Here is an 18,846-nt window from a genome sequence, read left to right on the forward strand (position 1 = left end):
TGTGTGGCTCCAGAATTGGCCTCCACAGTCACTTACAGACTCATTGTTAAAACCGTGTTTATGGAAGACAATCTTACTCAGCTACGAGTGATTGCCAAAGAAGAAGAAAGATCATGATTATTATGCCTGAGGCCTGCAAACTTCCCACGAGACTTGGAGGTTCCCTCACTTCCTGGTTTGGCGTGCTATAGTTTGTTTTGACATCCATAATGGTAGCTTGCCTACTAACTAGAATTAGAAACAAACTATAAAGGTAAAGGTAAAGGTCCCCCTGCCCGTACGGGCCAGTCGTGACCAACTCTAGGGTTGCGCGCTCATCTCGCTCAAGAGGCCGGGAGCCGGCGCCGTCCGAAGACACTTCTGGGTCACGTGGCCAGCATGACGAAGCTGCAACTGGTGAGCCAGCACCAGTGCCGTACACGGAAACGCCGTTTACCTTCCCGCTATAAAGCGGTACCTATTTATCTACTTGCACTTAGGGGTGCTTTCGAACTGCTAGGTGGGCAGGAGCTGGGACCGAACAACGGGAGCTCACCCCGCCACGGGGATTCGAACCGCCGACCTTATGATCAGCAAGTCCTAGGCACTGAGGTTTTACCCACAGCGCCAACAAACTATGGGTTGCACCAAAGTTTGACCTATTTGGATGTCATAAAGTATGGTTTACCTTAACCAGGAAGTGATTTGGAAATGTGTGAATGCAGTGCATGGTCACAGCTACATGGAACGAGGACCCCTTATTTGAGCAGAACTTCTGTTCTTGCTCCTTCCACCCACCCCTGACACTAGCAGCCCTGTAACCCTCAGGATTGGCTCTTGGCAGAGGAGGGAGCAGTTGGTTCTAGCAGGAAAATGGAGAGGTTGCAAAGCCCTGTTTGAACACAACTTCTCCAGGTGCTCTTTGGATCTAGGCCAATTACCTTTATTTTTTTGGTAGAAATTAAAAGGATGGCTTGTGTTCACTTGCAGACATTAATAATACCCTAGCTAAACCTACCCACTCAACCCTGCCAGAGACATCTTGCGAAAATAGCAGGAATATTAATAGATTACTTGATAATCCAGAAAAGCCTGAGGGAAGATGACTGAGGAGGGAGAATCTGTTTCACCTGGTTGGGGTGAGGGGACCTGATGCTCTTTCAGACCTGACTTTTCTTCACATCTTTAAAGGATGAAGAAAGCAGAGTAGGATATTTCAAGAACCACTTTTTATTTTTGGTAGACTACCTGTTTCTTGGTATGCATTTAAACTTGAGTTGTTAAAAGGCACAAGTTTGGTTGGCGAAAACGGCCTCAATCAGTTGGCATCCCTATTCTTGGACCCTCTTTCTTTCTTTTCTTTTGTTGCTGCTTTGGTGTTAAGACCTGTTGCTTGGGTGTAGCTGCAATTTGTCAAGATTCCCACGAGGTTGAGCTGGCAGCCTCCCCGCATTCAGCAACTTCAGATTCTATCTCCCTTTTCTGCGGAACGTTGCTTCCTGTCTTTGGAGAGAGTGCAGTTCTTAGTTACGCACGCAAGGCTCTTCCAGCATGTGTCATAAATCAGCTCTTTATTGACCTTTTCCTCTCCCTTAATTATCTCGTTAAGTCTCTTTTACCTGGCATTTGAAGAGGGAGGGGTCAAAGAAGGGAAGGGAAAGGTTCTTGAGTGATGACTGTGCGTCTTTCATCTCTCTCTCTCTCTCTCTCTCTCTCTCTCTCTCTCTTTCTCCCTCCTGCTGTAAAACTCTAATGCCTAGCAATGAGGAACACCAATTGATTCCTTTAGAATTTGTGTTCAAGCCGGTCATTTCCATCTCGCCCTACTTTGCATTGACTTGTCTGCTGAGGAACCTTTGTCCATTACAGACAACTTCTTGATGGTAGGGCAGTCTGACAATGGACCGATTAACCTGATGGGGTCGGTAGGCTCTCCCTCCCTGGTGGTCTTCAAACAAAGGCTAGACAGCCAGCTGTTGGAGATGCTCAAGCTGTGGACTTCCTGCATCCAGCAAAGGGGTTGGGGAATGTGGCTTGCAAGCCATCCTCACCAACTCTGATTCCAACGCAGATATCCTTGAATATTAGTTCCTTCAGATCAGCTACTTAAAACTCGGCACATTTCCTGGTTTAAAAGTGATCTGTGTGTAGGAAATAGTGTGTAGCCGGTGTGCAGGTTGAAGTGGAGTGGTCTACACATAAGTTTCATACTACATATTTCCCTACATCAAAGTGCCTTCTGTGTAGGATTTTTGCAGCCTTCTCTTGAGGAAGGGAGTTGTCTTGGGGTTTCCAAAGCTTTGGAGCTGAATCCCTCTTGAGTTTTATAAGCAGGTTAGTTTTCCAAAATAGCTTTCACGACAGAGATTCTTCTGCCAATTGAGGAAAGCTTCTACAAGTCTATGATTCCATGAAACTTCAAAGTCAGTGGATGACTTCATAACCAAGGAGAAAGTCACTGAAGGCCAAAGCAGTGTTTTGCTCTCAGTCTGCAGACTGTCTAATAACTTTCTCTAAATCACATTTCTTTCCCCGTGTGTCTTGTTAACTGCGATCATCTCTTTCCCACAGGGAGTTCAGAGTGTGTCACTTCCTCTCCTTGGAAAAGAATTTTAACTACTCCATAAAACTCCCTCTCTCTAGGGAAGGAAAAGTGAAGCCTCTCTGGATTAATATATGGAGAAGTTAAAGAATGGCTTGACAAAATTAAGTTGAAGTATGTCTTGAGCTGGGGTGCGACAGGTTCTGCTTTATGATAAACTTGCTGGATAGGGCTGTTCTTTGAGCCTCATAGCTTAATTTGTACTTATATCCCCATTACATTTTCATTTTTTGGAAATGCCACTCCATTCTGTTCTGGAGGAAGAGTTAACAAATAAATAAATAATCGTGATTCATAAGGACCAGAAACTTGATGTCATTGCTGTTGGTTGGCTTTAGAAGGGAGAAACCCATTTCAAGCACAGCTTTGCACAGATTAATAGCATTGAAGTGCCTATAATTGGACCACTGAAAATGAAGCATTTTCAGAATAATGCTTCAGGGAGCATTATTAAGGGGACTGAAGGGGGCTTGATGAAGTTCATTGAGAGAAGATGAGAAGAGCTTTTGAGAGTGAGTCTTGGTGCAGCTACATAATGTCTAGACGCACCTTTGCAAGGCTGTTTGCATATTAAACTGGGCAGGTTGCCTTAGTGAAAAGCAGGTATGGAAGCCAGGATCCTGATTGATCATTCATTCATTCATTCAGTGCCTGTTGCATTTATGGCTGTGTCTCAACATTTGCACATCCTAATCCAAACAGTTCTTTTTTTCTTTTTTCTTTTTTGCCGGGTTGGGGGGGGGGAGCTGGGAGTCTCCAGCCTCTCCCATTTCTCATTCTGCTCATGACTTGCTTTCCTGCTGAGTGGCCCATGAATACCCACTTAGGTCTACACACACGCACTCCCCCTTCTCGCTGCCTCTTGCCCTATTTTTATTTCCAACATATGTCTGCAACCGGAGGCTAACTAGCAATTTCAGTGATGCATGAGGCAGCATAAATACGCCTTTTCAGATGTTATTGTGGGTCCTGGAGGCATAAACATTTATCTCTTGGTGATTCACATGGCATTTGCCATGGCAAGGAGGTGGCTTTTTTGAAATTCCATTATCTTGTCAGCTTCCCCAAAACAGTGAAGAACATGTCATGGACTTTTGCTTGTGCCTTTGAATCTTTTTTCTAAGGAGCACTCTTGCCGATGCTTCCATTACTTCTTAAGCATCTTAACCTTGAACCTGGATGCTTCCAAACACCTAGGAGAGGCTGGGTTTGATACCAGCACTGCATACCATGGCCTATTATTTTTCTTGGATGCCTTGGTTATCTTCCCCTTCAGACTATATTTGTATCTTCCCTTTAAAATGCTTTTAATGATGCCTGCTTTATTTGCTTCTTGCACGGTTGAGGCATTAACCTCTTTGGAAGCTATTATTTTTGAAGGGTGGAAGGGTTGAGGAGTTCCACTATGGTTTATTTCAAACCAGGAACACAAGAGGCTGCCTTGTAGCGGGTTTATCTATTGTTACTTCCATCTAAGAATTATGTACATAGTGCCCTCTATTTCCCCCCCCCCCAAAGAATATTTATTAAAGTTTTCAATAGTAATACAATAAAAATCAAAAAGAAAAAATAACAAAAATACAAAAATAAAAATAATTAAAAACACATAAAGTTTCCATTACTTATTTTTCATTGACTTATTTCCCAGACCTCCTCGTACCTCCCTTTTTTGTATTCCAATTCAAATTGTTAGTTCAGCAAATCCTTATCAATAAATTTTAACCTATTTCTAACCCTTCCCCCCCCCCCCATATTCTCTTAAAGCATTACAGCTGAAAACCACTTAATTTCTATCCGACATCATTCTAACATTCATTAATTTTGCAATATTTCTGTAAATAGTCTTTTAATTTCTTCCAATCTTCTTCCGCCGACTCTTCTCCCTGGTCTCGGATTCTGCCAGTCATTTCTGCCAATCCCATATAGTCCATCACCTTCATCTGCCATTCTTCCAGAGTGGGTAGATCCTGTGTCTTCCAGTACTTTGGAATGAGTATTCTTGCTGCTGTTGTAGCATACATAAAGAAAGTTCTATCCTTCTTTGACACCAATTGGCCGACCATGCCCAGGAGAAAGGCCTTTGGTTTCTTCAGGAAGGTATATTTAAATACGTTTTTCATTTCATTATAAATCATTTCCCAGAAAGCCTTAATCCTTGGGCACGTCCACCAAAGGTGAAAGAATGTACCTTCATTTTCTTTGCATTTCCAACATTTATTATCGGGCAAATGATAAAGTTTTGCAAGCTTGACTGGGGTCATGTACCACCTGTAAATCATTTTCATAATATTCTCTCTTAAGGCATTACATGCCGTAAACTTCATACCTGTGGTCCATAACTGTTCCCAGTCAGCAAACATAATGTTATGTCCAACATCTTGTGCCCATTTAATCATAGCAGATTTCACCATTTCATCCTGAGTGTTCCATTTCAACAGCCTTCTAGATGATGTAGGACTACAACTCCTATTATCCTTGACCATTGGGCAGTGCTGGCTGGTGCTTATGGGAGTTGTAGTCCTACATTTGTTGGCTGCTCTTGATCTACACACTCAGAGCGGCTTAAGACGTTTTGTAGAGTTGCTAAAGATTCAGAAAAAGCACATCCAAAAAACAGCCAACGAGGCTGATGGGGGTTGTAGTCCTATAGGACCTGGAGGGCATTGGATTGGGGACAACTAGTGCAGGTGGATAGTGGTCACTTGAACCCTCTTCCTCCTTCAGGAAGTTCAATGTGGCACACGTGGGGATCATCCCATATTTATCCTCTTGACCATCCTGGGAGGCAGGTTGGGCTTAGAAGTAGATCACTAGCCCAGTGCCCCCTGCTGACCTTCATGACTGGACAAGAATTTGTACGCAGATCTTGCTGCTCCAAACCCAGCATAGTTCATTATACCAGGCTGCTCCTAGCTCACCAACTTGAGGAGCTGTTGGTCATTCTAAGTATGGGGTGATTTCAGAGCCTTCTCCCAAGCAAGGCATTAGCTGGAGTTTTCCTGCTTAAATACAGTGGTGCCTCGCAAGACGAAATTAATACGTTCCGCAAGTCTTTTCGTCTTGCGAGTTTTTCGTCTTGCGAAGCACGGTTTCCCATAGGAATGCATTGAAAATCAATCAATGCGTTCCTATGGAAACCGCCTTCAGACCAGGTCCGGGGACAGTCTGTCCCCCGACCTCTTCTGAAGGCCGGCGGGGGGGCGAAAGTCTTTGCTTCCCCCCGCCTGCCTTCCCGGGACAGCGGAGACTTCTCCGCTGTCCCGGGGCAATTTTAAAATGCTGGCGGGCAGCAGCGCTGCTGCCCGCCAGCATTTTAAAATCGCCCCGGGACAGCGGATGAATTCTTCGCTATCCCGGGGCAATTTAAAAGCCCCCGGGAAGGCAGGCAGGGGGGACAAAGACTTTTGCCCCCCCGCCAGCCTTCAGAAGAGGTCCAGAGGGCTCTCCAAGCTGCGGATAGCAGCCTGCTGCCCCGCGCGAGGGGCGCTCTGCTTAAGAGCGCCCCTCGCGCGGGGCAGCAGGCTGCTATCCGCAGCCTAGGCGGGAACTCTTCTGAAGGCTGGCGGGGGAGAAGGGCTTTTCTTCCCACCGCCAGCCTTCAGAACAGCCTTCTGAATGTTGGCGGTGGGGAGGAAAACCTTCCTCCCACCGCAAGTCTTCAAGACAGGTCCGGGAACAGAGGAGAAACGCTGCGCACCTTCCCCTCTGTTCCCGGACCTGTCCTGAAGGCTTGCGGTGGGAGGAGGGCTTTCCTCCCCACCGCCAACATTCAGAATGCTGTCCTGAATGTTGGCGGTGGGGAGGAAAAACCCTCCTCCCACCGCAAGCCCCGGGAACAGAGGAGAAGCCCTTTGTGCCTTGTCCTCTGTTCCCGGACCTCCCACCGCAAGCCTTAGGACAGGTCCGGGAACAGAGGAGAAGGCGCGCTGCGCTTCCCCGCTGTCCCCGGAGATTTCCCTATGGGCTTTCGTCTTGCGAAGCAAGCCCATAGGGAAATTCGTCTTGCGAAGCCACTAAAAAATCGGAAAACCCTTTCGTCTTGCGGGTTTTTCGTTTAGCGAGGCATTCGTCTTGCGGGGCACCACTGTACAGTGTTCTTCCATATATCCCTGTTGTTAAATACAGTGTTCTCCCATATATCCCTTGGAATATATTTTCCAAGAAGAAAGTGTAGGAAGGGAGAGAATATGGTTTGTTTGTGTTACTACTAGTTATGTCTAAGAATACAAGTAATCAGCCCAGAAACTGGTTGTTGGATTAACACATAAATATTGCAAATAAAATTAAGAAATAAAATAGGTCTGGACAATCAGCAGAAACAAACACACACACCCTTTGTGTTTTTTTAAAAAAGGTGGTTTCTTGCTGTTTCAGCTCACTGATTTTAAAACATTCTGCAAAGTGAAACGCACAGGAGCAAGTCAGGCAGTTTTCTTGGGTCAGTTGGCAGCACCGTGTGGTAGTCTTGCCACAGTCCTGAGCCACTGATGAACGCTTGTTGGGGGGGGGGTCAAGGGTGTGTGTGGGTGCTTATGTGAAAGCACTAAAGCAGTCTTGTCTTTGCCATACCTTTGACGCTCATTTCCTCACACCCAAATAATTTGGGGCACTGTAGTTTGTTAAGAGTTGCTGGGAATTATAGTTGCTGTGAGGGGCAAACTACAGTGCCCAGAATTCTGGGAGGGAAATAATGTGCTTCAGACGTGTTTTAAAAGTAGTGTGTGTGTGTGTGTGTGTGTGTGTGTGTGTGTACACGCAACCTCAGTGCAAGGCCTATACAGTCATACCTCTTGTTACGTTTGCCTCAGGTTACATCTTTTCAGGTTGCATCCCGCAGCGACCCAGAAGTCCCGGAAAGGGTTACTTCCGGGTTTCGCCGCATGTGCAGATGCGCAAAATGACGTCACACGCATGCGCCGAAGCGGTGAATCACGACCCGCAGACGCACAGACATAGGTTGCATTCCTTTCAGGTTGCGAACGGGACTCCGGAACAGATCCCATTCGCAACCAGAGGTACCACTGTAATGCTATGTGGTGCTCTGGGTTTTGGTTAAGGATACGCAGGAATTCCTCAGCAGTCAAAAGGAGGTAGGAAAAAATCACCTCAGGGTAGAAAGTTTAGGAGGAGGCTGGGTTGGTTCCAGACTGAGCCACCTCCCCTTCCTGCATACACGTTTATCGGGTCTTAGTGGTGCTAACTGTCATTCTGGATTAATCGGCAATCCAAAATAAATACTGTTTAAACTTAATTTTCAAAGGGGGTAAGTCTTAAGGATTCTAGGCTTTTGAAACTCCCCGAAACAAGCCTGGGCAGGCAGTCTCCCCCACCGTGCAACGTTAATCCCCATGCTAAGCACATGAACTCTCTGTAACTTTTATTCCAAATTAAATTGCTGCTGCAATATCTGAGGCCTATAAGCACCCTAAGGTTTTTTATTGACCTTTTCAAATATATATATTTTAAAAGCTAGATTAGCACCAGCTCTTGGCACACTTTGGGGATGGTGGCTGGATTTCCTAAATCCTTTCCACAAATTACTGTTGCCGACACTTTGATTTAGTAGCATCGTCACATAAGTTGCATTCAAGTTAGAGAGAGAGAGAGAGAGAGAGAGAGATGGGAGGTGCTGGGCAGAACTGGTAGCTCAGCCCTAATTCTACCTGCTTAAATGTCTCATGCAAGATTATTTATTTCAAGGGCTGCAGAACTGGTGCTTCTGCAGGTATTGTGGGATATCCAGTTCCAAAAATACCTGCCCATGAGCTGTGCTAGATTCAGCTGATGGGAGCTGAGAATCCCACAATAGCTGGAGAGCCACAAGTTCCCCACCTCTGCTTTCCTTTCTAACAGCCTTTCCTTGCTCCTTTTACTCATTCGATAGTGTGGTCCAGCCACTACAGTCCAAGGGAAACCTAAGCTATGGTTTAGCATTATGTCCAAACCATAGTTTAATATCCTTGCTCTCACACTTGGGTGTGTGCGCACACCTGTGCTGGGATCATACTTACAAGGCTAAACCATAGTTAAACTCAAATGTCCAAATGCAGGCAAAAATATAGCAAGCAGTAGTTTGTATACTCCCATCGTTCAGCACCCAAACCATGGTTTGAGCACAAATAACAGGCAGATCATGGTTTGGAGCTGCTTGTTTGCCTTTCTTCTCAGCCATTTCTGCATTCAGCATTCAATAATTGGGAGGCAGAGCCATGGCAGGAACACTGGCTTGGCAGAATGTTTGAACAGAACAAACCACACTTGTCACAGGCCACAGTTTGCCAGCCTACATGGTTTCTGAATCTGGCTTCCAAGCTAACTGCAAGCTGTTCATCTGTTCAGAAATTACACCAAACTGCAGGTGAAGCTTCCTTGAACTCTGGTTTCACAGATGTTCTAGAACAGCCATGAGACAAGTAACTTAACAGGACTTGCCAATGCAAACTGGCAGCTGTGCAGGAACTATGTTCCGTGGGGGCTTTCTGTCTCTGAGTGCTGGGGACAAAGAGGTAAGCCCATCCCATCGAAAGGCGTTCAAGAGCATTAATTGAGCGAGGTGCAAATATCATTAGGTGGCTTACGAGTCACCCATTCCCTATCAACCGCATGAAGCTGGATGCAAATGAGAGGATGGATATCTTGAGATAACTGGTGGTGTAATCAAGCGCTGCCCCCAATTTTACTAACGCATTTCTTCCCTTCCATATAGGGTCTGTTCTGGATGTTATTAAGCACATTGTGGCAAAAGGAGAACACAAGAGCGGAGTGCTGGATGAACCCGTGATAGCCACGATCCTGAAGGAGGTGCTGGAAGGACTGGAATACCTGCATAAAAACGGACAAATCCACAGGTGGATCTCTTACTGCATTTATAACTTGCTGTCTTATATCGTGCTTCTTGTGGGATCAACGTGCCTCCCAGTCTGTTCCTTTTGTGTGTGTGAGGCAGGTCACATTTGTTTTCATCTGACATGTTAAGAGCAGTGGCAGAGGCAAACTTGACACACTCTCTTTCTAGAACTGCCTTGCAAGCCTGAGTCACGATTTGAATACAGGACCCAGTGTTTGGGAGTGGCCCTGTGCATTGCACCCACTTTAGCACTTCTGACACATTTTGCGTTTGCTTGTTGTTGGTCTGGAATTACCGTATTTTTTGCTCTATAAGACTCACTTTTTCTCTTCTAAAAAGTAAGGGGAAATGTGGGTGTGTCTTATGGAGCGAATGCAGGCTGCGCAGCTATCCCAGAAGCCAGAACAGCAAGAGGGATTGCTGCTTTCACTGCGCAGCAATCCCTCTTGCTGTTCTGACATCTGAGATTCAGAATATTTTTTTTCTTGTTTTCCTCCTCCAAAAACTAGGTGCGTCTTGTGGTCTGGTGCGTCTTATAGAGCAAAAAATATCCAGCCATTTACTGCACTCATACACTTCCCTACTGAGGTTTGAAGGCTTATTTTTATTAATATTGTCTCTGCTTTTAAAAAATAAAACAAAATGCTGAACTGGTCCATAAAGCTCAGCACTGTCTACATTGGCTGACAGTGTCTGCCCACTGAGCAACAGCCTTTTCCGCCATTGACTACAGCCTGCATTGCAAAATACCGGTAATTCTATGAAATAATGCATTTCTGAAACTTGAAGATGTTTCCACCCTCTCATTTTCCACTGGTCAGTCCATTCTTTTGATCATTTCTGGATTCCCCCTCTCCCAGCTTTTTGCATGCTGAGAAGTACTTCCAATTGCATTCACGATTGCCAGGTTTATGTGTTATGTTTTCAATGCACGGGTGCCTCCAAAGACATCTGTCACCGTATAGAGACATTTTTTTTCCTTGTGGACCAGCTCCAAACAGACGTTGTTCTTGGGGTGCATTTGCTTGCCTGCTTAGAGGTGGAGCTGAATCGGAAGAGGAGTTTCAAGACTTTGTGGAAGAAATAAGCTCCAAGCAGCTTATCCAAGTTAACACAATAAAACGATTGTTCGGGGCCTGTGCAGCGGAAGGCCTGAGTCATAGCTCACACCTTTAGCAGAAAAGCAGCCCAGTACCATCAGAGCCATGGCGTGGAGGCAGGACAAATGCCTTTAGTACATCTGACCAAATTTGGCAGCCAGCTTATTGGCGGACTGAGGAGGGAGTGTCTTTCTGGAGTGAAGCCTGCTTTCCTCCTTAGTTATCATACGTTTTGAGAGGAGATGGTGGGAAGAACAGGTCAAGCTGTTAAAGGAGTGCATTGGCAGGGACCTGACGTGTTTGTGTGAGAGAGGGAGGGACAGAGAGAGACATTATACTCTGCAAATGAGTGTTAATTTAAACACTCTCCTTTCTTTTAATATAAGTTTATGGAGTAAATGGCTACATGTGGCTTTCTTGTCTTAACATTTTCAAAGATTAAGCCATATTTGCTTTTTTTTTTTACCCTTAAAAAATGTACTGGTTTCACTATCCTCCCTCAAGCCTTTAAGGGCAGGAGAAGTATAAATTCTACCTACTACAAGCTTAAAGGTAGGACCCAGTACACTTTATAGCATCTTGCATTAGCTAGTTACTTGAGTTCAGGGTATTTAAAAAAAGGGGGGGAGGGATTTAGGTATTTGTTTGCTGTCTTTGAGGGCTATTTGGCCTTCTCAAGGCGGTTCACGTCACAAAGAATAGCATATGACTTTCACAATAAAAGTAATTCAGTTTAAAAGAGAACAACAACAAAAACTGCAGCAGCAAATGAAATAATGCGTAAAAGTTCAGAGCGGCCTCAAATTTAATCAGTTAAATCTTGCTGGGCCTGTGGGTGTAATTAGGCCTAGTCTGGGTCCAACCGGTTCACCAGGTTGTTTTCCCCCAACTGTGGCCACCTGCCCCTAACCCAACAACAGATTTTGAGCAGGCAAGGACGTGGCTACAACGGAACGACTAGGAGCTTAAAGCGTGCACCTGATCGTTCCTTTGCAAGCTCGCCCTCAGTTGCAGCCAGCTGATTGGCACTGTCAGCAAGTCCATCGGGGGCATCTTTAAGGGGGATTGCTGTGCGCTCCTTTGAAGTTCACTTTCAGGTGCAGTTTGGATTCCAGCCACACCTGCAAGTGGACTTCAAAAAGGCTTGCAGTTGCTGCCATTCAACTGCCAAATTGGCCTTCGGTGGGTGGGTTGGTCCAGTTCAGTTCCCCACATCTGAGATCAAGTAGGGCTGGGCGATATCTGGTTTTCTACATCTCGATATATCAGCAGCTAAACATTGCAGTATACGGATACGTTGCAATGTCTGAAATAAGGATGGAGCTATGTAAAGGCATTGGCTGGCTTCACGGTTTCCCCAACGTTGTGATTTTTGCAGAGCACACCCACACCCCATGATTCACACTATATTGTCCAGTCAAAATTTATGAAACCAGTATCACGATATGGACTTGAAACTGTTTTTTGGACGATATATCGCCCAGCCCCAAACACATCGTGATTCACGATATATCGCCAGGTCAAAAACTATGAAATCGATCACAAATATGGACTTCCAACTGGTTTTGGATGATATATTGATATATTGCCCAGCCCTAAACAGGATGAGGGGACGCAGGTGGCACTGTGGGTTAAAGCCTCAGCGCCTAGGACTTGCCGATCGAAAGGTCGGCGGTTCGAATCCCTGCGGCGGGGTGCGCTCCCGCTGCTCGGTCCCAGCGCCTGCCAACCTAGCAGTTCGAAAGCACCTCCAGGTGCAAGTAGATAAATAGGGACTGCTTACCAGCGGGAAGGTAAACGGCGTTTCCGTGTGCGGCTCTGGCTCGCCAGAGCAGCGATGTCACGCTGGCCACGTGACCCGGAAGTGTCTCCGGACAGCGCTGGCCCCTGGCCTCTTAAGTGAGATGGGCGCACAACCCCAGAGTCTGTCAAGACTGGCCCGTACGGGCAGGGGTACCTTTACCTTTACCTTTAAACAGGATAAGAGAGAATTACCCACCATCTGATGCAAGTGACTTCTCTCTTCCTTAACACTGGGCTTCTTGCCATTAGCAACATTTCCCCCAAGCTTCTTTGGCAAGGGTTTAGGGGAGATGTGGCTTGGGACCTTTTGTTTGCTGTGGAAGACAGCCCAGTTGGGACGCTGCCATGCATTCAGGAAGTTCTAGGTTCAATCCCCAGTATTTCCGGGTAGGACTGGGAAAAACTCACTGCTTGAAACCCCAAAGAACTGCTGCCAGCCAGTGTAAGCAGTCCTGACCTAGGTGGTCCAAAGGTCTGGCTCAGATTAAGGCAGCGCCCTATATTCCTGTGTAAAGTGCTGCAGGTGAGCAATCCCTGTTGAGCACCCAGGTAATAGACTTTGTACCACCTGCAAACTCCTCCACGGTCTTCAAAGGTTGCCCTGGTGTGCCATAGGTGTGTTGCACTGCGGTTAATCCCAGAGGCTTTGAAGGCCACGCAGTGTGTTCTGTGACTAAGGAGGGGGAAAAGGAGACCCACTCCCAGGCCTGAGTGACAAGAGTCAGTTGATGTGTTAAATATTTTGCACCACTCCCAATTCTGGACACTTGACTTGCCTTTGCATATGTTCATGGATTATCATGTGTCCAGTTGCTTGATGGATGATCCTCTATAATCTGTAACCAAAGCAAATGGGAGAGCTGCTGGGAAGTTACTGGGCAGAGTTTGAAACTTAAGCCCTTTCAGGTGCTGCTGCTTTTTCTTTTTTTAAATAGCTTTCTGACAAGCCAGTCATGGTTAGCTTAACTGGATGGAAGTTCTTGTTCGTTTTCTCTCTCTCTCCTGGATGCCTTTGAGCTTATGATCAGCTCTTGCGTAACTGAATATTTTGACAAGCTTGGAGAGGAAGCAATAATACTATGTGTGTTGTTGTTTTTGTTTTTCAAAAAATGCATTTTAGCTTCGGGAGGTTTTCCTTTTTGGTATGCCGGATTGTTGGGGCTGCACACAGGTGCTCTCTAAAATCGGTCGACATGGCTGAAATATAAAGGTTTGCTTGGGACATTCTGAAAGCTGACCCGGGTACCATTGAAAGTGAGCAAACGTAGACTCAGGGCCTAAATCTCTTGCAGCAGAGGAGGGGGATCCTGTGGCTGCTCCAGATGTTGTTGGTCTCCTGGTGCGGTTGGTTCAATGCAGCATGGCCAATGTCTAGGCATGGCAAAAGCTGTAGCCCAGCAACACCTGGAGTTGTTCTACAACTGTGTTTTGGTAGCTTGGATCCAGCTGTGCTTGGCAGTGAAACAGCCTCTCCGCTCTAGAAATGGCTCACATGGAGGGACAGTTTCACACATTCCTTGGTGGTGCACTCAGTGTTTGAAATTTGCTAGGTTTCAAGCGCATTTTGCACCTGGCTATCAGCCAATTGCGACCAAGTGAACATGGCCAGGCGCCAGGATGGTGCTGGATGTCTCTGTCACCTGGAGGTGTGTGTCTGGGGATCCTTGGATCTTGCCTGTTTTCACACACTAGCAACACAACCTGTGGAATCTATCTGTGGTATTCTATCTGTGGTATTTTATCTGCACAATCAGAACAAATCTCAGGAACCAAAAATTTGTGTTGAATAATATGACTTTCAAGCCGCCTGGCCCCAAAATGGCAACTAGGCATTTTGGTGACTGTAAAAGGTAAAGGTACCCCTGACCATTAGGTCCAGTCACGGACGACTCTGAGGTTGCACGCTCATCTCACTCTATAGGCTGAGGGAGCTGGCATTTGTCCGCAGACAGCTTCCGGGTCAGGTGGCCAGCATGACTAATCCGCTTCTGGCAAACCAGAGCAGTGCACGGAAATGCTGTCTACCTTCCCACTGGGGTGGTACATATTATCTACTTGGACTTTGATGTGCTTTCGAACTGCTAGGTGGGCAGGAGCTGGGACCGAGCAACAGTATCTCACCCTGTTGCAGGGATTCGAACCGCCAACCTTCTGATCGGCAAGCCCTAGGCTCTGTGGTTTAGACCACAGCACCACCCATCTCCCTTGGTGACTGTAACCCTGGTTTAATGAGCCATTTGGTGCCTGCCTTATATATCATGAGTTTTTATCACTGGGCACACCCAGCCCTGGCAATGGGAGATGCAGCCCATCATCAAGATGTGTGGCTGTAGGAGACGCACGTCTGCAAGCTTGTGTTTTTCTTGCTTTCGTGTTCTTCAGAAGGCATGGCAGCAATCACCAGCTCATATGCTTCGTTGGAAAGGATTGGGATTAGGTAGGGTTGCTTTGGGCCCTGTTTGGACAGAGGCAACATATTTCTGCCTGATGGGTGCTGAAGACCACTAGGGATGGCTGCTTCCACCTTGCTCTGCTTTGGAGATTCCCAGAGTGGCATAGAGGATGTTGCCTTCCACAGAGTCAGACCAATTGGCCCACCCAGCTCAGCAGCTTTGCAGGTTTTGTGGCAGGGAGCATTCCCAGCCCTGTGTGCTGGCCTGTGTTCTGATCCCACAGAGCTGGTTTTCTGTTTTATATTTTCCCTAAGTCTGGCTATCCCTGGTGATCCCAGGGAAGACAGAGGAAAACTTTTCCTGACTGCATACGTACACCTCCTGAGAATATTGTTTTCAGAATCTGAGTAATTCAAGACATTGCGATTCTCTCTCCATTCTGCTCTATGAAGTTTCCTGTCGTTGTAAAGTGTTGACATTTATGCATACTATTTTAATTGTTTGGTGTGGTGTTTTTTTTTTAAAAAAAACTTCCCTTTCCCCCAAAGAGCCCTGCAGGGATATATATTTTCCCACTGCTTAAATGCGCTCCTTTCTCCAGTCTCTCCTCCTTGCATGTCAGAAATTCCAAATCTGAGCTGCGCAAAATTGGAAAAATGTCAGCTGTAATATTTGATTCCTCAAAAGATTGGTCAAGGCCCCCGGAAGCGTAGGAACAGAACGCGGCTCTTCCCCTGTTGGATGCCGACTCATATTTCTGGGATCCTGAGTAATGCTTTGACAAGATTGCTCACAGATGCTGCAGTTGGGAGTGTGTGTGTTTTTAATTTTGAAGAAGAGGAAAATCCATTCTCCACAGAATTGCTATGGAGACTATCAAGGCCTGCAACTCTTGTGTTAACCATTCTCTCCTGTGCGATTCTTTTCTTTCCCCCATCCTCTTTCCGGCATCAGATGGTTTTTGTAAGAGGAGAAATCCAGTGGGAACAAGGAGGTCAGGAGAAAAGATTAGTGGGGAGGTTGGCATAAGAATGTGGAACCCGGTTTCTCCTCTCCTCTTGGTCTCCCGGGCCTCAAGAGGCCAGTGCCCTGTGGGATCTGACATCTTTCCTCAGGGCCTACAAGATGGAGCTGTCTGCCAGGCCTTTGGCCGGGGTCCAGTCTGGCTCCCCCTTTCTCCTTATAAGAACTTGCATGAAAGTGGCCCCCCTTTTCTCACAGGCTCATATAAGATCAGTATAAACAGTTAGGCCTGGTGAGCATTTAAGGTCCCCATCCCTAATTTGCGGGTTGCCATCTGATTAGATTTCACTTTGATTCTGATTTGATTTTAGGATGTTTTTTAATTGGTTGCTTGATTTTATGGTAATATGTTATATATTTGATGTTAGCTGCTCTGAACCCGGTTTTGCCCGGGGTATAAATAAAAATTATTATTATTATTATTATTATTATTATTATTATTATTAGTGCTGCTTCAAGGCCTCCAGAGCTTAAAACTGATTGAAACTTGTTGCCGGTTAACAGCCTTACTCTTGCCCTTGTGAAATGTAGGGGCTGCTGCAGGCACATGCTGTTAACCACGATGAAGGGATTTAAGAGTTCATGGGGTTATTTGAGTCTAGCCCCCTCTTGTCTTGGGGAGTGGATTTCCACCCTTCCCTTGGCCTTAACCTCACAGATAAGGGCTGCGTTGGCACCGACCTTAACTATGGATAAGGCTAACCAAGTTGGCTCTTTGACTGTGGAAAGACCATAGCTCAGAGCATAGCTGTCAATCTTCCCTTTTTTTGCGGGAAATTCCCTTATTCCAGCACTGTTTCCCGCTGCTATCCCGGATTGTTTGATATCCCGTAGACTGTCCCCGGGACAGGTGAGGCTGCTGATCCCTTATTTTCAAATCTGAAAGTTGACAGCTATGGCTCAGAGTGAGAGCAGTTCATTCAGAAGGTCGCAGGTTCAATCCCTGGCACTTCCAGTTGCAATGGCAGGTGAAAGCCATCTGCTGAGACCCTCAGCGCCAGGCTCGCTCATGTGGTTTCCTCTAGATCAGTGGTGTCCAAGCTTTTTTCAAAGAGGGCCAGATTTTTCAAAGAGGGCTGTGAGAGCTGACCAAAGGGCCAACCAAAGTTGTTAACCTTTTCCTTTTTTTAGGATTGAAATTGTTGAGCTTTTTTTTTAGGGTTGAAGTTGTTGAAGGTTTTTTAGTATTTTAAGTATTTTATCCCAGGAAATAAACTGCCGCAGGGACCAGATTAAGGGACTGGATCAGGCCCCCAAAATGGACTTTGGACATGCCTGCTCTAGATATAATAAATTTTTTATTATTAGTTTTATTATTTGTACCCTGCCCACCTGATTGGGTTTCCCCAGCCACTCGGGACTCCGTCTCCCATTAGTGTGGTGAAGAATTAGTTGCTCTTGGGTTGGAAATGCGCAGAGGCAAAGGATGTCTGGCATGGAAGCCAATGTTCAACTGGATGGTTGGCTCCACTGTAACACTGCCCCAGGTGTAGCTCTTTCCTGTTGCTCATGGGAATAAATGGCTGCCATTCAGTTATGTGGGGCAAAGCAAAAGGGTGCGGATGTAGGCGCCATTGGGGTGGCAGGGCTGATCCTGCCACTAGTGACCCCTGCCGTCAAGAATCACATCTGCTTCAGGGGTGGCGAAATTGACATGCTTAATAAGAGAAATTCATTGTTAACATTTACTAAAGGTTAGAAACCACTCATAGACTGAAAAAGAAATAGTGACATTTGGATTTGAGAACTGAAGATAATTGTTTATAGAAAGTGGCTTTATTAGGTGTCATACTGGAGTGGATGAAGTGAATAATGTTTATATATAGTGGACAGATGAAGAATCGGAAGTTCTATACTTAACTTATCTCTCATTTTTCTCTCTTTTTCTCTCTTTTCCACTTTCTTTTAATTCCTTTGCGGTTCCTTTTTCTTTATCTCTTTCTCTTTCTTTCTTTTTTGTTCCCCCCCCTCTCTGTTTTGCCTCTGGATTGTTTTTGTTTGAACAACAACAACAAATATTTGACAATAATGTTTTGCATTTTTCTTTATAAACTCTAATAAATTTTATATTAAAAATATATCAAGTCTGCTCTAATGTCCACCCAGAGTTCTGTCTCGTGGCCACACAGAAGTGCAACCGGATATTCTGATAGTTAGCCCAGCATGTTTGGAGCATGCTCTCTCTCACACACAACGGTAATTAACGTGTGTTTCTGTGTATAGATTCTTGGCATCGTTTCCTCTGGCCAAATTAAAAGTTAGGCCATTGGAAATTTATAGCTTACAGTTCCGATACATTAGCCATTATGCCCAGATGACTCTAGCCCACTTTGACAGCCGTGCATTTGTACTAAGCGCTCAGACAATGCACAGGAAAGATGGATGGCGTATGTCTAGGTTTACTGTAATTGGAAAGAGCCTAACAAGCTTTTGCTACTTTGGCAGTAATGTCTGGAGTTGGAGGGGGCCAATTACTCAGCCATTAAGAATGCAGCGGAACATATTATCTCTCCTTGGTCTATAAATAGCATTAAAAAAAGAAAAAGAAAACTGACGTCCTGCATTTGTGTTGTGCTTTTGGTGAATCTAAGTGCACTCTCCCTGTTTCCCCCCCAAGATTAGAGGAGAAAACAAGTAAACGGGTTTTATTGGAAGTGTGGAGTGGGTTGGTTGCAGTCTGATTTGGGTATGGCTATAGCTGAATACATGGGTTTTTATTGAACACCAGTTGCCGGAAACAGCAGGAGGGGAGTTTGTTCTTGTGCTTAGGCCCTGCTTGCGAACATCTTCACTTAGACCTCCGATTGACCGCTGTGAGAACAGGATGCTGGACTAAGTTGCCTGCTAGCCTGATCCAGCACACTCTTCTTATGTTGAAATATATTTAAAAAAATAATAATTGTCCAGTAGCACCTTAGAGACCAACTAAGTTTGTCCTGGGTATAAGCTTTCGTGTGCATGCACACTTCAGATACACACACATATGTCCATGCACAAAAATAAGTTGTGTGTGTATCTGAAGAAGTGTGCATGCACATGAAAGCTTATACCCAGGACAAACTTAGTTGGTCTCTAAGGTGCTACTAGACAATTTTTATT

At 45.6% G+C, this 18,846-nt stretch overlaps 1 protein-coding gene across 4 annotated transcripts in view; it reads left to right on the plus strand.

Moving 5' to 3' along the window:
* OXSR1 (oxidative stress responsive kinase 1) overlaps window positions 1-18,846 on the plus strand; it is an 85,594-nt gene that overhangs the window by 30,942 nt on the left and 35,806 nt on the right. For all 4 annotated transcript variants that reach the window (XM_083704164.1, XM_083704162.1, XM_083704165.1 and 1 more), the window contains exon 4: window positions 9,288-9,429. In XM_083704164.1, the coding sequence (XP_083560290.1) occupies window positions 9,288-9,429 (142 nt within the window). The remainder of the gene's footprint in view (window positions 1-9,287; window positions 9,430-18,846) is intronic.

This window comes from Podarcis gaigeae (genome assembly GCF_964106915.1).
Source record: "Podarcis gaigeae genome assembly, chromosome: 12".
NCBI classification, from domain to species: Eukaryota; Metazoa; Chordata; class Lepidosauria; order Squamata; family Lacertidae; genus Podarcis; species Podarcis gaigeae.